Genomic DNA, 18,633 nt, shown 5'->3' on the forward strand with positions numbered 1-18,633 from the left:
CTTTTTGTGGAATTAATAAATAATTAAAAGAGAACCTCTGACTTATCTGAAAAAGAGCAATGATAAGGCCCAGAACACAGCTTTTTAAAGCAACATTACATAGGAAAACATGCTGAGCACAGGTCTGACACACCATAAGTACTCCACAAATGTCTGTTATTGGGTTGGAATTCCTGCCTCTCCCCACTCGCACTAACTCGGCTCCCAGGGCCTTAGCCAGGCCAGGAGCTTAATGAGAGGGCAAAGCCCCAAACTGAACCCGCTCTACTTCCCTGGCCACGATCTGGTAAGGGTGAAGATGGTCAACACTGAAGTTGGGGTGAAAAGATTGTAATTAGCATGGGCAGGAATGCAAGATTGTTAGGATTTGCCTTGAGGAGAAAAGTTATACCGGGGAAGAGACTGAGCAATGTTGGAATGAAGAAAATAATCCAGCACAGGCCTACTGACTGCTTGATCCAAAAGAGTGGATGTGGCCCGGCCGGGCGTGGCTCAGCGGTTGAGCATGAGCCTAGGATCCAGGAGATCACAGTTCGATTCCCTGTCAGGGCACATACCTGGGTTGTGGGCTCGATCCCCAGTCAGCGGTACGCAGGAGGCAGCCGATCAATGACAACCCTCTCATCCTGATGTTCCTATCTCTCTCTTTCTCCCTCTCCCTTCCTCTCTCTGATATCAGTAAAGATATATTAAAAAAACAAACAAAAAAAACAAGAGTGGATGTGATGTCTTTAAGCTGTTAAGGAAACCATGTTTTGCATTCCCCCACCATCTTTCATTCTGTCCCCTTACCCACTGGGTTTTGGGCTGCTGGAGAGGTTTAAAATACAAATCAGCGTGTCACGAGCCTACTCAAAACCGATAAGAGGATGATATCTGAACTCCTCACTGGGCCAACTTCAACCTTTCTCATCAAGCTGGGGCCACAGAGGCCTCTGGTCAGCACCTCCATGTCAAGCTTGTCACAGGGGCTCCCTCTGCCAGACACGTCTCCTCAACCACCCCCAGGCTCACTCCTTCTCAGTCTGCTGGACTCAACTCATAACCGCAAGCTCTCTCTCAGACAGATAATCCTCGATGCCCAAATTAAAATCAGGTCCTTCTCCCCACTCCCCATTTCCCAGGGTTCGGTTACTTTTCCCTGCTACCACTTGTCTGGCCTCACCTCTCTCTCTCTCCACAAGACTGTGAGCTCCACAAGGGCAAGGAGGGCTGTCTGTCTCTCCCCACTGAGTCCCCAGAGGCAGGGCAGGCCCCAGCACAGAACAGATGAATGAATGAATATCTCATAACAGTTGCCCCAAACCTCACCTCTCTTTAGGTCCCAAGTAAGAGCAGAATATGGTCTCTAGTACCCTCCCAGACACTGAATCACACTCCACTTAGGCATCACAGGCCCCTCCCAGCTCAAGACTGGGGGCTCTTCCATCTTCTCACCATCCTAGCAGGCCCGAGGTCTCCTTACCTTCTCCTTCAGAAAAGCTGGGAAAAGACCAGAAATGCAAGGAACACTGTCTCTTGGCTAATTCCTCTAATAAAAGAAACAGGACAGCAAACCCCCCCCCCCCAAAACCTCCTGATTGTCTTCCATAGTTTAGAAAGGACTTACTTAAACCCATCCTTTTTAATTGTTTGAGTGAGGCCCATGAATGAGCACTGGCTGGCAAATTACTGCTCCAGCCTTCCTCTCTTAGCATGCTTCAATGACTTGCAAGAAACAGGTTTTTAGGTTTGTGATACTGAGAGGGGTGGTAGCAAAGTAGAAAGAACAGGGTTGCAAAGATCTAGAAAATCAGCACTAGAATTTACTAGATCTTCCATTTACCTGTGGCCTCAAATTCTGTATCTGACAAATGGGAATAATGATATTGAACTTTAATACCTGTAAAGGGAAGTCCTGAACAACTGTAAAATACTCTATTGTCCTCATAAAGAGGGTTTTTTTCTTCTTCTTGGCTTTAAAGAAGGTCTTAGCCCTGAAAGGATGACTGAAGTTCCCCTGGGGAGCTGAGTACGTCAATCACACTGCAAAGCTGCATCTGAGTATGGAGAAAGCGTTTTAAAGGGGACTCGGTGACCTTGGGTTCTGGTCTGGGTTTGAGAAATGTTCCTCTCTCCAGAGCCCCAGCCCCAACCGCTCTGGCCTAGGGCTGGGAGCTGTCGTCGTCTCCTCTGACAACATCCAAGCACAGTCCGATGGTGGCATAGTTAGAAAAATACAGCCTCACAGCCTCCCGGTGTAGCCAGAACACCAGCAAGACAAACCTTCCAGGGGATTCAGGCCCCCGCCCAGCTCTTATCCCCCCGCATCAAAGCCACCCCCTACCCCTGCCTCCCCGGAGGCTACAGCCTCCGCGGTTCCTGGGCGGAGCTGGGCCTGCTGAGAGCTCCCCACCTTCCCAGAGTTGGGCCTAATGGCAGGGCCTCTTCTTTTCACCGGCTAGGGCTGATACGCTCCCCCTGCCCCCCATCATTAACTGAAAAGAAAAGATCCCCGGCCATTTCCATTTCCTCTGCGGCTCAAGAGCCCTGTTATTTAATCCCGCGGCCACCCCGGCAGCATCCCCTGCGCGGCCGCTCCACCCATCCACCTGGCCGACTCGCCGCCGCTCCCGCGTCTCGGGAGGGGAGCCGGCAGCGCCCCCCGCAGCCAGGAGCCTTGGCCTTCGCTAGACCGAGGCTCTCGGGCCCGCATTCCGCGAGGGCTGGGAGACGCACGGGGGTGTACAGGGGAGCAGCTAGTCGGGGCAGCAAAGGCAGGACCGACAGACGCCGGGGCACTGCGGACGTTACACTGGGGCGAGGGGGAAAGGGGTTGCTACGCGGAGAGAGCCAGGTCTCCCCCGCCAAGTAGCCAGCATCGCCCATGGGGGGTACTAGAGCCGGAAGAGGCCTCCGCCGGTCACTGTCCACACCCAAGAAGTGGGGGAGGGGCGGCCGGCGCTCTCTCCAGGGAGACTTCGCCTCGGGAAAGGAACTAGATCTCCTCAATAGCCCGCACTCCGCCCCTCTTTGATATGGACGTTTGACGTTTTCTTAATTATTGGTAAAAGCAGCTTCAAGACCCCTCCCCCGACGCCGCTGGTCTGGAGAAAGAGAAGGCCCCCCTGCAGGGGTCTACCCGGTCCCCGCCCCCACGACTGCCTGCGGCCCCTGGAGATCCCTAAATTTAGGTGTGTCCTCCCCCGCCCAGCTCTGGCCTAGGATCCAGAGGCTGCAGTGCCCTCCCCGACCCTCCCCCCTCCCAGCGAAACGGACGGTTCCAGCCCCGGCCCGCAGGGGCGTGAAGGTGGCCTTTACCTCCTCTCGCAGGCTGGGAGGGGGCACAGCCCGAGCAGCTGAGTCAGCTGCAGCAGTCGCCGCCGCCCTCCATTCATTTAAAAACTGGAGGGGGGGGGTTACAACAACCTCCACCCCTCTTTGTAAAAGAACGACGGCCCCTGGAGGAGCCAGAGTCAGCCCCAACAATCACGGGTTAAGTTCTTTTCCGGCCCCCCATTCATAAAAAAAAAAAAAGAGTGTGGCGCATGCGCGCGCGGGGGTCTCTTGTGCCCACCCATTCATAGAATCGCGAACTGCGCGCGTGCGCACTGGCGCTCCCTTCCCTCCCATTCATAAAAAAGCCATTTTCCCAGGCTGTGGTTGCAACATCGCCGCGGAGGCAGCGAGAGAAGCTGACAGCGCGGAGCTGGCGCTGCTGAGCGCAGGAAGCCGTGCCGGTTCCTTCGGCCGGCGTCTGCGAGGACAGCGGCGTCTGACCCGCTCGGGTTAGGGGATTTGCACAGACGTGGAGCAATGCTTGTGATTCTGCGGCTCCTCAAAGTAAGTCCCTGGCCGGTTTCGGGACCCGAAACTGCCCCACTCAGAGCCGCGACGCGACTCCCCCTCGGGCTGGGGCAAATGGTGCGCTATTTCTAGGCGCGCCTCAGTGTTCCTTCCCTCTCCCTGCGCCTCCTTGAGCCGCCGCGGTGCGCCGCAGCTCCCGGACGCCCTGGGCTGGGCCGGCACGGCGCCGGGGGGTGTTCACAGCCTGGCACCGGTGTTTCCAACGCCGGGGCATTGCCAAGCCCGGCTTCCCCGCGCTCTGAGACTCGGGAAGCCCCGTGCGTGCCCCGGGAGTTTGCCTCTGGCCTGGCCTCTTTCCTCCTGCCACCACCCGCCTTGGCCGCTGGAACGGGCGACTCTGGGCTCCATATGGAGCCACCTTTCGAGTCCGGCGGGCGCCCTCTCCATAGGCGGCTCGCCCACCCCGGGCTCGGTGCCCACGGTGCCAGCTCTGCCGTAGATCTCCCCAGCCCGCCGCAGCGGCCTATGCTCGACGTAGGTTTTTCTTTCCCCTCTGGAGTCGTGACGGACTGGTTTTTCTCCCCTTCTGCCTCTCCCCTCGATGGTCAGCGGTGGGCTGGCCTGGGAGTGGGCACTTCTGCTCCCTCTTTTTGGCGAGGCGGTTCCTCGCCGTCTGACCTTTGCTCTGCTGCCGCATTTTATGCTGTGCAACTGCCTTGCAGTTAGTTGCCTTTCCCTTTCCCGGCCTCTGCAGGGCCTGAGGCTCCTCGGCCTCCTCGTGCCTCCCTATCCCCGGGCACCGAGCTGTGCCAGGCGCCGGGGCCCCCGGGCCGCTCTGGGGCTGTGGTGGGGGCTGAAGGTGCGTTTACATAACGCCGGGCGTGTGGGAGCTGGAGGAAGAGGTTGCGTGCGTAGGAGAGATAAGGCTCCCGCTTTCCCTCCTTCCTTCTTGGGGGCACCAGGCTTGACATCACCGAGAAGAGAGGATAGAGACGGTACGTTCTGAAAAACCTGAGTCTCCAAGGCCACGGGTCAGTGAAGGGGGGCGAGGGCGGATTTGGCCAGCCAGGGCAGCTGGAGCTTGGCTCCATCACTGGGGCCAGGGCTGTGCCCAGTTCCCTCTCTATGCAGACGATCAAAAAGCGTTTAGACAGTAGCTGCTCTTGTGCAAGAAGACGGTTTCTCAATTCTCTTTGATTGGGGGCTGGGGGTTGTGGGCAGAGGAGGCCAGAGAGCAGAAAATGGTTGCATGGCTTGGAAGCAGTGGTTGCAAGCAGTGAAAGGGGAAGGTACTGGGCTGGAGGGGCTGGATGGTGGGGAGAGGGGAGAGCTCCTAGCTGCCTCATTTCACCAGCTAGCTGCTGGATGGGCATCCATATTGCCAGGCCTGGGTGAGGGCAGGAGGCAGCCTTTTGGCGCATGCAGGCTTTGGGAGCCCCCCACCATGGTTAGTGCTGAAAGGAAAAAGGTGTGGGTTCAGTGGAGTGGCCAGACCCAGTGGAGAGACCCCCTCTTTCCTGCCTCCAAATCAGTGGCGTGATTCTCTCTAGTTTGGGGAGGGGCGGGAGCAAGTGCATGTCTGTCTGGCTAGCTGACCAAGGCTCTCCAGTCTTTCTGATGAGCCTCTCAGAGACAGGCCCAGAGCATTTAGGAAATACGGGTTTATCAATCTCTTAATAAGCTCGGTCTGGCCTGAGGCCCTACCCAGTATTGCACTGGTGATTTCACAATGTTTAGAGTTCTCTGGATCTTCACACGAATGGAGCATAAACATGAAATTTTCAGCTTTTTTTCCCTTCATGTGTGGGTGTGGGGCTGACTAGGAAAGAGAGGGCTGCAGTTGGCCTCTGCGCCTCTCTCTCTCTCTCTCCTCTCAGCAGAATGGTGGGAAAGAAGTTGTAGACACGTCCTATGTGAAATTGAATTTCCTCTTTCCCAGCCCTTGGGAGGGTCCTCACTTGCCAGCAGGCTCCAGGTGAATCCTAACGTGAGCAGTGCACACGCTGACCACTGAGCCGCGTGGCCAGTACGGGTAGGAGGCTTTGTGGAGGTGGATTTCTGAAATCGTGATGGACGGATGTTGGCCCGCTAGGGTGAGGAACACTTGAAAGGCATCTCTTCGTTATCTTCCTTTTTAGATCCCGAACTCGAGTCGCTCCCCTTTTTGTGGAGTGTAAATGCTCTCCTTTTCCAGATTTCCCTCTGAAATGGTAAGGTCTCCTAAAGCTTTGGTTGGGCTTGGTGGGAGGAGACAACACACACAGTATAGAACGATTCCTGGCCGAAGCAGGGCAGAGGCTGGGGACGGTGACCATTTGGAGCCCTCAGATACCATTTTTATTCTCATCTTTCCAGAAGAGGTGTAGAGATGAAGCTCTTTGGAACTGCATCCTCTGTCCAGTTCATACTCTTTACCCTCCCCCCACACACACACACTCTGGTAAACCCGACAGTGCCACTGCCCAGAGTTTCACTGATTTGAATAGCAAATAAAGGCAGCCTTTCAGTGCAGAACTGGATAGTCAGTGATTTAAAAATTAAGGGCGGAAAAAACACCCATTAACACCCCCAGAAGTGGCCCTTGAGGGGTACTCCCCTGGGGCTTAATACTTTGGCCCATGCCATATGGGGACTTATCTTCCAATTCCTGATGCTAAACATCTTCCAGCCTCCAGTTTGGAGCCCCCACAAGCCACCCAGGTGTTGGTACCAGGGAGGCTTAGAAAAGAGCCCCTCCTTTTCTTCAGAGAAGCAGCTCAGCGCCCCCAGACCTTATGGCACTTAACGGCATTCACATGGTTCTGAATCCACAGTGCCTGCCCTCCGGTCCCTACTGAGGTGGAAGTTCCCTTGGGAAGAGAACTTGGGGAAGGATTCTTGCACAAACCTGGGTTATCTAATTGAAATTTTGGATTTGGGGTGTAGACAAGACAGTTATTTAAGGAAGGAGGATGGCAAGAGTGGAGAAGTTTCCATCTCTTGACCAATCTGGATCTCCCTGATTCATTGGGATAGATTTTTGCTCTTTCAAAAGAGCTAGAGATAGAAGCTGGTAAAATGCAACATATTGAAAACTTTTACTCCTTCCAGACCAAGCTAGGGGCTGGATCAGAGCAGATGGTGGCTAGGAAATGTGCTAATAAGCTCGAGCCTTAGTCTCCCCCATCTGCAGAATGGGAAGGAGGAACTCCTCCTGTGGGGCCAGGGCCAGCTGAGCAGCTAGCAAGTATGCAGGGCTGAGACTGTGCTACCTGTTACTACTGGGCCCCTAGTGGGAGGGACTGGTTCTAAGGAAGCCCCCTTCCTACACAGGAGGTGTGGGGTGTTGCATGATTTAAGAGGCGGCATATTCTTGGCTCTCGGGTCTGGGGCCACCCTGCAGATCCGGACAGCTGACGAGGCTGAGGATGTATCCGGGACATGTGGCTGGGCTTAAGAAGCTCCACCGTTCAGCTGTGATCACGATTGTTCTTTCCAAGGACAGTCAGTGGAGGAAGCAAGGGCACTGGGGAGGGAGCACAGATGTGCTGGATCTAGTGGGAGAGGGAAGAGGCCCTTCTGGGGCAGGTGGACATTTGCAGAAGAGTGGTTTCCCTTGTCAGGTAGTCTTTCTTTTTCTGGTTAGGGGAAAGAGGGAGTCATTTCCTGCCCCATCCCAGGAGTAAGCTAAAATCTACTAGGGTAAGTTCATTTGTTCCTGGAAGGTGGTGAGATAAAATGATCTTGGTGTCAGTGAGAGGGGCCTTCCCCTGGGGATCTAGGTTTCTGCTATCCTCCCCCCCATGTGGGCCAGTTGTTCCAGTGTTAGCAGGTTTCTTCTAGTCCCATTCTCCTCTGACTCTTGACTTCTAATCCCTCTTTAAGGGGATCTGAACGGACAACGATTACGGGGGTAGTGCACTGAAGCTGAAATTTGAAGCGGGTTAGAATAGCCCAGAGCCAAAGTACAAGACCTCTCCCACTCCTCCCGGCGCTGGGTCTTCGGAGCTCAGCTGATTGGTTGTGGGAGAGGAAGAGGGTTGGGAACTGATAACTGGTGATGGGACAAAGTGATGAAAAGCAGCTGTTTTCTTTTGTGATGTCAGACAGATTATGGCCAGAGGTGGGCTCTCCCCAGTGCTGGCGCTGGCTTGGGAGGTAGGGCAGGGAGCAAGGATTCTCAGACAAATCCAGCTGTGCCTAACTGCTTTTTTTTCTCTCACCCGGACCATTCTCAGCAAAGATGCAGAGATTGTTTCCCTCAGTAAGACGTAGGGCAGCCAAGTCCCTGGCTTCCCTCCCCCTGGTCTTTAAAGTCTTTTTGAAGCAATAAGCCATTATTTGGTTGGAACTTAATTAAACTGGGATGTTGTCACAATGAACCAAGCGATAGTGTTGGATAGTGGTGGGCGGGCTCTCTGGCAGACTAGAGACCTTTTTTTCTGAGCTGTTGAAAGGGTTAAACAACCTTCACTGAAAGAACCTGCTGCGACTGAATGGGGCAGTGCAGAAACTGCCCTTCATTCAGAGCCTCTTGCCAGTTTGTCTCAAATTGACCTGCAGTTTTCAAAGCACAACTGTAGCCTTTCCCTAATATTTCCCAACCCCTCTCCCCAGGATAAGTCAAGGGGAAGGGGCGTGGGGGGTGCCGACATGTAACATGCTGCCTGGTTCTTTTCAGCCAGCCTGTACTGAGGGGCCTGCTGCTCAGTCCCTCCCCACAGGTACAGATGCAGGGTCAGGCTCGCCGCCGGCCAAGCTGCAAGTACAGGGCTGTGTGCTCTGGGCTTTCCGATCTCCCGCTGATTCAGTATTCTAGGACTCTCTGGCTTCCTCCCACCCTGGCTGCTCCTTCCCTTCGCCACAGCCCTGGGCCAGGATGCCCTCTCCATGAACAAAGCCCTAGGGGCCCTTCAGTTCGGCTTTACAGGTAGAAGGAGAGGGGATTCTATCCCATTCCTGGGTTTCCTCTTAGGGACTCCTTTGTGGTGAGGGTCCTACAAGTGAGACCCATTCAACTTTAAGAAAACTAAAAATGAAAACACTTAGTAAACTGGGGGGAGAGGCAGAGAGGTGACAGAAGGGATAGCAAAGAAAACAGAAATTGGAAGTGATGATAACAATTGAGCTCTGAGCTTTCTTTTAATGGCAGGTTTCAACCCCCCAGCCTCCCATTTCCACACTGAAAATTTTCCCTACCTGGGGGCCAGTCATGTCAGCCCTGCATTGGCTTCATTTCCCTGCTGGTTTGGTTAAAAGCCCGCAGATGGGCTGATGTCATTCCCCAAGGGCTGGTGGCAGACTGGGGAGACTGGTAGAGTTCATGGCTGTGAAAATGATTGACGCTTTCATGCGTTTCTGTGAACAACCAGAAGTTGTTGTAAGGCAGGGCTGAGGTTGCAAGGTCTGGAGCTTCTGCTCTCGGGGTTTGAACCCTTCCCTGATCACCCGTCACCTCTGTGACTCTTTGTTCTTGCGTTTCTCCCTCTGCAAAATGGGTGTTATCCTCCAAGGTGAGGTAAGGATTAAATGAGAAAATCATCGAGGGCTTAGCACAGAGCCTAACACCAAGAAATGTTTTATAAATATTAGCTGCTTCCATAATTATTATTTATTATGATTATTAGAAGGTTGGAGTGCAGTGAAAGTTTTCTTTCCTCGTGCTAATCCATAAGACCACCACCTAAAACTCAATAGAGGTGCTTCTCTGGCTAAGTGGAGTGCTGGCTTTGTTTCTCGGTCCACGATCTTCCAAATTGGCCATCAGTCTTCCAAACAGCCTAAATGAGGCAAAGCCTCCTCTCTCCTATTTATATTATAAATCCCTTCCTTCCTTGCAGGGGAAGCAGAGTACATATTAAACTGCACTTAAGTTCATCAGCATTGCTCAGACTCTGGAGGGTGGGTGTGTCCCTGGGAGTAGAGATTGATCTTCTAAACCAACTGAGGATTGGGGGTTGGTTTTTTCTGAGACTTCATTTAGCTGTGCTGAGGGGTTATCAAACAGGCTGTTCCGGAAGTTGTTTTTCTTTGTCAGCCAAATGAATTCAGCCCTCCTGTGGAGGGTTCCTGCTAATGGGAAGGTGAGGCGGCGAGGCCTGAGCAGGTTCGAGCAGTGCAGCTTTAAGCCAGCAGCTAGTTTTTGCTGAGCTGGCAGCCTGAAGGAATCCTATGTCTGGGTTAAGATAGAAAAGATGCATTTTATTTTTTTTATTAAAAGAAATGTTTTGTTTTTGTTTTGAACATTTTTGTTTTCCTTTTCCATTACAGTTAACATTCAATATATGTTAGTTTCAGGTGTACAACATAGTGATTAGACATTTGTATACCTTACAGAGTGATCACCCTGGTAAGTCCAGTACCCATCTGACACCGTACACAGTTGTCACAATATTGTTGACTATTCCCTGTGCTGTGCTTTACATCCCCATGACTGTTTTTATAACTGGCAATTTATACTTTTAAATTCCTTTCGCCTTTTTCACCCAATCCCTCTTCCATCTGGCAACCATCAGTTTATTCTCTGAATCTGAGTTTGTTTTTTTGTTTGTTTATTTTGGTGTGTTTTTTGCTTCGTTTATTTTGGTTTTTAGATTCCACATATAAGTGAAATCATGGCATTTGTTTTTGTCTGCCTTATTTCACTTATAATACCTTCTAGGTCCATCCATGTTGTCACAAATGGTAAGATTCCATTCTTTTTTATGACTGAGTAATACTCCATTGTACATATATGTACCACAGCTTTATCTGTTCATCTGTCGGTGAACACTGAGGTTGCTTCCATATCTTGGCTGTTGTAAATAATGCTGCAATGAACACAGGGGTGCATATATCTTTTTAAATTAATGTTTTGGGTTTCAGGGAAGATGCATTTCAGAATATGTCTGCCAGAACCATCTTGAATGCAGCCTGTTCCAAGAGAGCTGAGTCATTGTGGACCAAGCTCCCACCCCCATTTCTGGCCCCAACTACAGGCTCAGATGTTGACAGCTGCCTACGGAGGGTGATGGGAACCTTCCAATGCCAATATCTCCATTCTCTGCAGGCCCTGCTCCCACCCTGGCTTCCTGGTGGGACTTTTCCATGGGACTTTTCTGTGAATCTGCCTTCTGATTCCAGAGTCTGTTAAAATCCCTGAACATTGCTCGTGCCTTTTGCTTCATCCACAGAAAATGGTTGTTTTTAAAGAACCCCAGGAATAGAATTGGGGAAAGGAGAATGGATCGTCTGCTTGAGGCTAGGGTGTACCATACCTTCCTTGTCCTCACGGCATGGCAAGTCCCAATCCTAGTCCTAAAAGACAAAAACCCAACGACATGGGGCAATACAGCCTTGAAACCACCACTGACATTTTTTTAAAACCAGTTTTATATTCTTTTTTTAAAATATGTTTTTACTGATTTTAGAGAGAAAGGAAGGGAGAGGGAGAGATGGAAACAGCGATAGGCTGCCTCCTGCACGCCCCCTACTGGAGATTGAGCCTGCAACCCCTGGCATGTGCCCTGACCTGGAACTAAACCTGTGAGCTCTTGGTTCATAGGTCGATGCTCAACCACTGAGCCGCACTGGCAGGGCCCTGTGTATCTGTGACCTGAGCTTCTGGAATAAGGGAATCATGTTGTCTTTGTCCGGGGTGGGAGTTCTAGCTGAGGCACCTCTTGGCTGGCGCCAGAGAGTCTTATCCTGTGCCTCTGTCAGCATTTTCCATTCTTATGCCTAGTCACACCTTTTCCTCCAGGCAAAGGACGTGGGGCTCCTAAGGACCCTCTTCTGTTGATCCCAAGCCCGTTTTTTCTAGACACAAGGCTTTGAAACCCCTGCAAAAGGGTAAGTGGGCTGAGGTAGCATTCCCTGAAATTCCTCCCGCATAGCCAACCTGATCCTTGGAAGAACTCACTATAGATGCTTATTTGCCACACACACACCCCCCATCCAGCTCTGACCACAGGAGGCCGCCTTGGCAATGGATGGCAGACCTGCCAGACACTTAAGTCTAACTCTGCCATGGAGAAGTCTCCCATTTGAAGATGATGTTCTCATCTGGAGGGAACATGGAGGCAGGAGGCAGGCTTTCTCCAAGATAGGAAAAGGTTTGCACAGAAATACCAGCATCTTTGAAGTAGGTAGGCAGTGGGAGCAAAGCCAATAGTTTGTGCCCTATGCAAATGGGAAAGATCCTTTGACTGAGCACTGAACCTTGTAGAAAAGGCTTTTTTGCATTTGGCAGTATAGATGATATACAGATGAGATTCCTGTGGATAAGCTCCCTTTTATACCCTTCATGAACTTTGCATCTAGAGCTAGCTCTTTATTTCATACGGGCTGGAAAGCATCTGAGGAAGCCCTTCCCCAACAGTATAACCATTGCTGATCAAACCGTTGTTTCCAAGTAGGGGAAATATAATGTTGAGTTGCCCTGAATGCCTTTTTTTATTTCCCCTTCACTCCTTACTACAGACATTGAGAAGTGTGGATGAGTCACCCGGGTGCAAGGTGTCATTCTCCTGTAATTGGAATATTGCGATGGAATGACTGTGTCCCAAGTCTGGAACGACAGGGGGAAGTGGAAACCTACCCACATCCCCTTCTTAGGCATCACCTTGGAGAGAAGATGAAACCTAACAGCTGAGGCGCAGGATCTGCTCTCCTAATTAGAACATCATTAGCATCTTGAAAAAGCATTTCCCGAAACCCCACCCCGAAACACATTACTCCAGAGGCCTTTTTCTTTTTTCTTTTTAAAAGATGGTTCTAGTTCCCTTCTATCCACACCCTGTTTTGTCCCCCGCCCCCACCCCCGGTGGAATCTTCCCAGAGTCTAATCTTTCTCTTGGATTCCAAATCATGTCCCCTTGGGCAGAGGTCTTGGCCTTCTGCTGCTATTTCTTTAAATTGATCTCCAGCCGAATTCCGAATGTAAAGGTCAGCAGGCGAGGAAATGGCACTTCTAATAGAAAACAATGTGCACTTTCTAAATTTGAACCAAGCCGTTTCCGCTCTTTGATTTAAGTGACTTCCTGGGGTTCCGTGTCAGGCACTGCAGTTGAATCTCTGGCGGGATTCCAACTTAAAATTGCACTCTCTCGGTGAAATTAGAAACTGATCCAGGGTTGGCTTAGCTATTCTAGTAAATAGCATTTAGGCCGAATGTTCAGCTCAGCACTTGGAAATGGGCGATGTGAGTGCCCCTGGAGAGGATTTCCCATCCAAGTTGTCAGAAGCTCACCTACCCATGGGTTATTAGCCACTGGAGGTTGCTGCTCTTAGAAGTGCTGGCAATAAGTTAATATCCTGGACGTGCAGGCATCAGATACAGCCCTTCCTTCTCTTTGACTATCTGAAATAAAGGCTTTTGTTTATCCAGCTGATAAACTTTATGGGAGCATACAGGGGCTGTCTCTCGTGGTCACTATATCCTCAGCACAATGTTTGGCACGTAGTGCTTGTTAGTGTTCAGGAAATCCAAACTGTTGCTCTCTGGGATGGTGATAAGTTACGGAGCACTTGCTGTATGCCAGGCAAGATGTTAGGTACTGGATATATATTTTCTCATTTAATCCTCACAAGAACCCATTTTACAGTTGGCAAAACTAAGGCATAGAGGCTAAAAAAGAACCTCATTCACAGCAACACTGCTAGGTGGAAGGGAGGATTCGAACTTGGACCTGATCCCAGAGCCTGTGTTTATCCCAATTGAGCTATCTATCTTACATAAGGAGCACTTTTCAAAGAGATTACAAGAATGAACTCAGACGGCCCAGGTTTGAGTCCTGGTCCTGCTACTGTTAGTTTAGTGTGACTTTGGACCAGTTAGAAAAACTAGAAAAGGGATATTAGTAGATATGTGTCAGGGTTATTGTGAAGAGTCCGTGACTTGATGCTTATGGTACTTGTTAAGAGCTAAATAAGTGTAATTCACTTACTATGGTTGTTGTCATTATTAATTGTCTAAGCCTTGATTCTGGAGAGTCCACCAAAGGAAATCCCTTCCCATTTCATTTGGGCTCCCAAGGACCTGATGGGGATAGGGGTATTAGCAGGCCAAATACTGATGCCTGGAATCCATTCTCTCTTCCTTTTCCCCACCCCCCAGGGCCCCTAGAAGCCTGTTTCTCAGCGCAGTCCAGGACCTCCAGCCCCATGGAGCCCCCAATCCCACAGAGCGCCCCCTTGACTCCCAGCTCAGTCATGGTCCAGCCCCTCCTTGACAGCCGTGTGCCTCACAGCCGGCTCCAGCACCCACTCACCATCCTCCCCATCGACCAGATGAAGACCAGCCACGTGGAGAACGACTACATAGACAACCCTGGCCTGGCTCCCCCCACCGGCCCTAAGCGGACCCGGGCTGGGGCCCCAGAGCTGGCCCCCACGCCTGCCCGCTGTGACCAGGACGTCACCCACCACTGGATCTCCTTCAGCGGACGCCCCAGCTCTGTGAGCAGCAGCAGCAGCACATCCTCCGACCAGCGACTCTTAGACCACATGGCACCGCCGCCCGTGGCTGACCAGGCCTCCTCCCCGAGGGCTGTGCGCATCCAGCCCAAGGTGGTGCACTGCAAGCCGCTGGACCTCAAGGGCCCGGCAGTGCCCCCAGAGCTGGACAAGCACTTCTTGCTGTGCGAGGCCTGCGGGAAGTGTAAGTGCAAGGAGTGCGCGTCACCCCGGACGTTGCCCTCCTGCTGGGTCTGCAACCAGGAGTGCCTGTGCTCTGCCCAGACCCTGGTCAACTACGGCACGTGCATGTGCCTGGTGCAAGGCGTCTTCTACCACTGCACCAACGACGACGATGAGGGCTCCTGCGCCGACCACCCCTGCTCCTGCTCCCGTTCAAACTGCTGCGCCCGCTGGTCCTTCATGGGCGCCCTCTCCCTGGTGCTGCCCTGCTTGCTCTGCTACCTGCCCGCCACCGGCTGCGTGAAGCTGGCCCAGCGTGGCTACGACCACCTGCGTCGCCCTGGTTGCCGCTGCAAGCACACGAACAGCGTCATCTGCAAGGCAGCCGCTGGCGACGCCAAGGCCAGCAGACCTGACAAGCCTTTCTGACACTTTGGGTCGAAGCCCCCCGTGCTCCCCCTGGGAACGTGGTTCCCTTCTGACACCTGAGAAGACTGCAGCGAGGCCGGAGGTTCTAGCGTCCTGAGGCTGACCTTGCCAGTCTGCCCACCCCAGCTTGGGAAGAGACAGAGACCCCCGCATCACCCACTCCCTTCCCCAAAAGGAAGGAGAAGCACTTTGGGTTTTTTCAGGCTGGAACTTTGTGTGAAACAGACAGTGGCAGGGGCGTGGTGTGGTTTGGGGGGGATTTTTCTTTTTCAGAAGACGGAACACAGATGTGGCCACATATCCGGAAGTTGCAGCTGCTTGAATGCCTTCCCAGTTCTCCCTCCTCCCTCCCCCCCCCCCCCTTTTCCATTCTCTTTGGCTGCCTGGGAGGAACCGTTAACTGAGTGGCCAGGGGACCTTTGGAGAAGACCCTGGGAGTCTTGGTGGCTGTATCTTTTCTCCTCCCCTCCCCAGTTTGCCTGACATCTTGGGGAAGGTGTAGACCCTGGCAGTCCCTGTTGTATATACTTGAGAACAGAGGACGGCCAGTGAGTCCGGGCCTCTTTCCTCTGTCTCCCCGGAGCCACGGATGGATTTAGGAGCCACTACACAGAGCACCTCTCCCTTCCAGCTCCATCACTCTTGGGGGTGTTGCATTCATAACACCGTCCTCCGGTTCTTACTGAGTCACAGACTCACCTGCCCGCTTCTTGTCCCGAGTTCTCTCTACCCAGATCCTTTCCAGAAACTTTATGGGTCGAGAAGCCCTGGGCGGCGAATGCGAGACCAAATATCATTTTGCCAATGAGTCTGAGGCTGTGGTCTCTGGATCCAGTCATTATGTTTTTATAGGATAATTAAACCAGATGCTAACGGTGTTTTAGAAAATAATAAAACACTTGCTTCCTTTTGGGCCACCCCCAGGAAGGGCTGATTTCAAAATCTGGGGGGGCAAGCAACCTCAAGGAACACAACCCCCCCTCCCCACCGAGAAGAGGATTTTAACAGCAAAGAAGAGAGGCAGCACCTCCCGTTGGCAGTGACAGTGGAGCCAAGATGGGTGCCGGTTTCTTCTCTTCTGATTCTGCTGCTTTGCTGGCATAGCCTTTTATGTACAGTGATGTGTCTGTATCTTTAATATAAATAGACAGATGATGGAAAAGAGAGTCTATTTTAGTGTTAGGAAGCCCTGGTGGGGGGGTCAGAAGAATGCGGGTGGGGGAAAGATTTTCCAGGGGCTTCTTGGGGTTGAGCCCTGCTTCTGTGCATGGCCACGCCACCCCCTCCTGACAGCCCCCGAAGACGTAGCAACTCTTTCTCTCAAGGTGCTAGAACTCAGAAAGTGCAGCACGTCCAGTGGGTAGGTACTTGTTGCATGCAAACGCTGTAGTGTCCGGTCCCTCTCCCTAGCTGTTGTGCGGGGTTTTTGCTTCATGTGGTATTTTGTGTGTCCAGTCCCGTCCCCCCCATGAAAGTGGCCTGGGTCAGAAAAGCCACCCCAGGGGAAATTGGAAGTGCATTAGGTGTAGAGCGTTTGCAGCATTTCCAGTTTGTTCTGGGGGAACAGAACTGCTTCCAGGAAGGATGCAAGGAGGCAGGTAGCTGTGACTGGCACGCACCCAGTGCTTCCCAAGAACTTTCTGTCCCCCCTTCTTGAAGACTAGTAGTAACATCTTATGATTTAGAATAAGTTAATCGTAACCAATAGGTATTTATTGATTGGAGGAAAGGAGGGGAGGGTCTGGTTATTTTAGGCTTTATTTATATAACATTTGCTAGCTTGTAAAAGGCAAATATGAAATATTGCATCTGCGTTTCCTATGGCTGGTTCACGTAGCTGCCCTTGCCACAGTCATGATGGATGTATGGATGTTCTTGCACAAATGGAGGGAATGGTAGGAAAAATCACATTCAGCCAACCACTTATACGAATTGAATGTATCAGATGTGTACTGAAGGGCCTGGAGATGTTTTCCTCAGAATAGGTGTGCACAGGTTACCCCCAAAACGAGAGGGCACACCTCCACTCTGGGGGAGGCCTCACAATGCTCCCAGAGCCCCTCCAGATGTCTCCATGGGAAACTTGACCCATTGGCAAGTTGCACTTTGGCAATGGTGTTCTACACACCCGATCTATGGAGAATTGATTTACATAAGCTGTGTATACACACACACACACACACACACACACACCCTCTATCTACATAGACCCCGTTTCTGGCAGATAGCCTCCCAAACCTTGACTTTTTGTGTACATAGTTGTAAACACGGATTTTCTTTTCCCCTTTTCTCCCGTTTTGGCTTGTTCTTTTTAGTTTGCGTTTAACCTGCTAGATGGATGTCTGCAGAACTCTTGGGTGTCCTGTGTGCTCACTGGTGGAGGGTAGGGGTGGAGCAGCGTGGGTCCTCCCAGCTCTGTTGCATAGCAGTCCCTCAGCATATTTTTCCTCTGCTTCTTGGAAAAACAAACGCAAGAAAACTGCTTGCCCGTGGACTAGTCAAAGGCCACTGAGGGACCACACTCAGTAATAGAACACATTTCTGTGGCTGCTCTGGCTGATTGTTTTTCTGTCACCAGTGGCTTGCTTGGCTGGATTAGTCCCTGTCTTGACCTTTTTTGGAAAGTGCCAGCTGGTTCCACTTCTCCAACCTGCAGTGGGCCTGGGTCCAGGAGGCCTTGGCTGCTCCCTACCCCAAGTGGGTTTGTGAAAGTCCAACTCTCCAACAAGCACCCTGGGAACGGTCTAGGAGAGCAAAACCCTCCCTGGTGGATCACGGCACAACCAAAGCTTCTGACAGTCCCTGGCTGGGAGGAGGTGGAGACCGTCCCTCCTGACAGAGACGAAAGGCCTTCACATCACCGTCTGGTTCTTCAGTGTTCCGAAGTCTGCGTGGGTCCCCAGTGAGACCTGGTTAGACAGTGACTTGTCCAAGGTCACACAACATGGAACGGCACCCAGAATCTGTCGTCTTGAAGCTTCGTGTGCCCCAACGCTGCCCCAGGAGATGTCCAGTGGGGTGTGGGCAGCACAGCTTTGCACTGTACAGTTCAGTTCATTAGGGCATCCCGCAAGTTTCACTGGCTCCGGGTTCATGCCTGCGGTAAGCATTTTCATGCCCTCTGCTTACTGTGACAGTCGATGACAATTCTTGCGCTGCCATATTTGCTGTGGGTAACGCCGTGGTGTGTCTTATCTTGCTTTCTCTTCTCACTGCCGCCCAGTTTGGTTTCCTGTTACAAACAGGAAAGCTGTTCGAGGTTCCCATCCCACCGCCTTTCTGACTTCATTGTCCCTCTTCACTGTAGTCCCTGCTCACCCCACAACAAAAGTTACCACAGAAGGTTCCCTTTGTATAGAATATTTATTTTGAAGCTCTATTTTAATAGTATTTATTTTAGAAAGTCTACTATTGTAAGAGTTCTTCTGTTTGTGAAGAAAAAAACAAGTTAAAACTGAATGTACTGATCTAGAAAATATATATAAATATATATTGTTAAATATACACAGGACTGTCATTTCTCGTGTGTTTGTATGTTCGTGACCCCTGCATCTCACCCAGCAAGGCCCCCAGTTGGTCAAAGAGCACGCACCAAATGGGAATGTGTCCCCAGGCTCTGGCAGAACAAAGGGACGGGGAGAGAGGGCTCCTGGCCTTGCCTGCCTCTAGAATGGCCTGAGGACCCCTGGAGGAAAGCTTCACTTGCTTAGGAAGCTGAACACTGCCAGGTGCTGCAATTCCTCCTCTGGGAGCCCTCCCCCACACAGGCAAGTATTTGTAACAGATGGACAACAAAATTCAAACTGGGAAGTGGTGGAGGTG

General features: G+C 51.7%; 1 protein-coding gene across 2 annotated transcripts; it reads left to right on the plus strand.

Moving 5' to 3' along the window:
* Window positions 1–3,639: 3,639 nt before the first annotated feature.
* SPRY4 (sprouty RTK signaling antagonist 4) lies at window positions 3,640–18,315 on the plus strand. Of its 2 annotated transcripts, none has more exons than XM_081134447.1 (2): window positions 3,640–3,822; window positions 12,226–18,315. In XM_081134447.1, the coding sequence occupies exon 2, from the start codon at window positions 13,693–13,695 to the stop codon at window positions 14,809–14,811; it is 1,119 nt and encodes a 372-aa protein (XP_080990573.1). In that variant the 5' UTR covers window positions 3,640–3,822; window positions 12,226–13,692; the 3' UTR covers window positions 14,812–18,315. The 2 variants fall into 2 exon arrangements, with proteins under 2 accessions (XP_080990573.1, XP_080990574.1); XM_081134448.1 differs by having other exon boundaries at window positions 13,862–18,315.
* The last annotated feature ends 318 nt before the right edge of the window (window positions 18,316–18,633 follow it).

The sequence above is a fragment of the Miniopterus schreibersii genome (assembly GCF_964146895.1).
Source record: "Miniopterus schreibersii genome assembly, chromosome: 4".
In the NCBI taxonomy this organism is placed as follows: domain Eukaryota; kingdom Metazoa; phylum Chordata; class Mammalia; order Chiroptera; family Miniopteridae; genus Miniopterus; species Miniopterus schreibersii.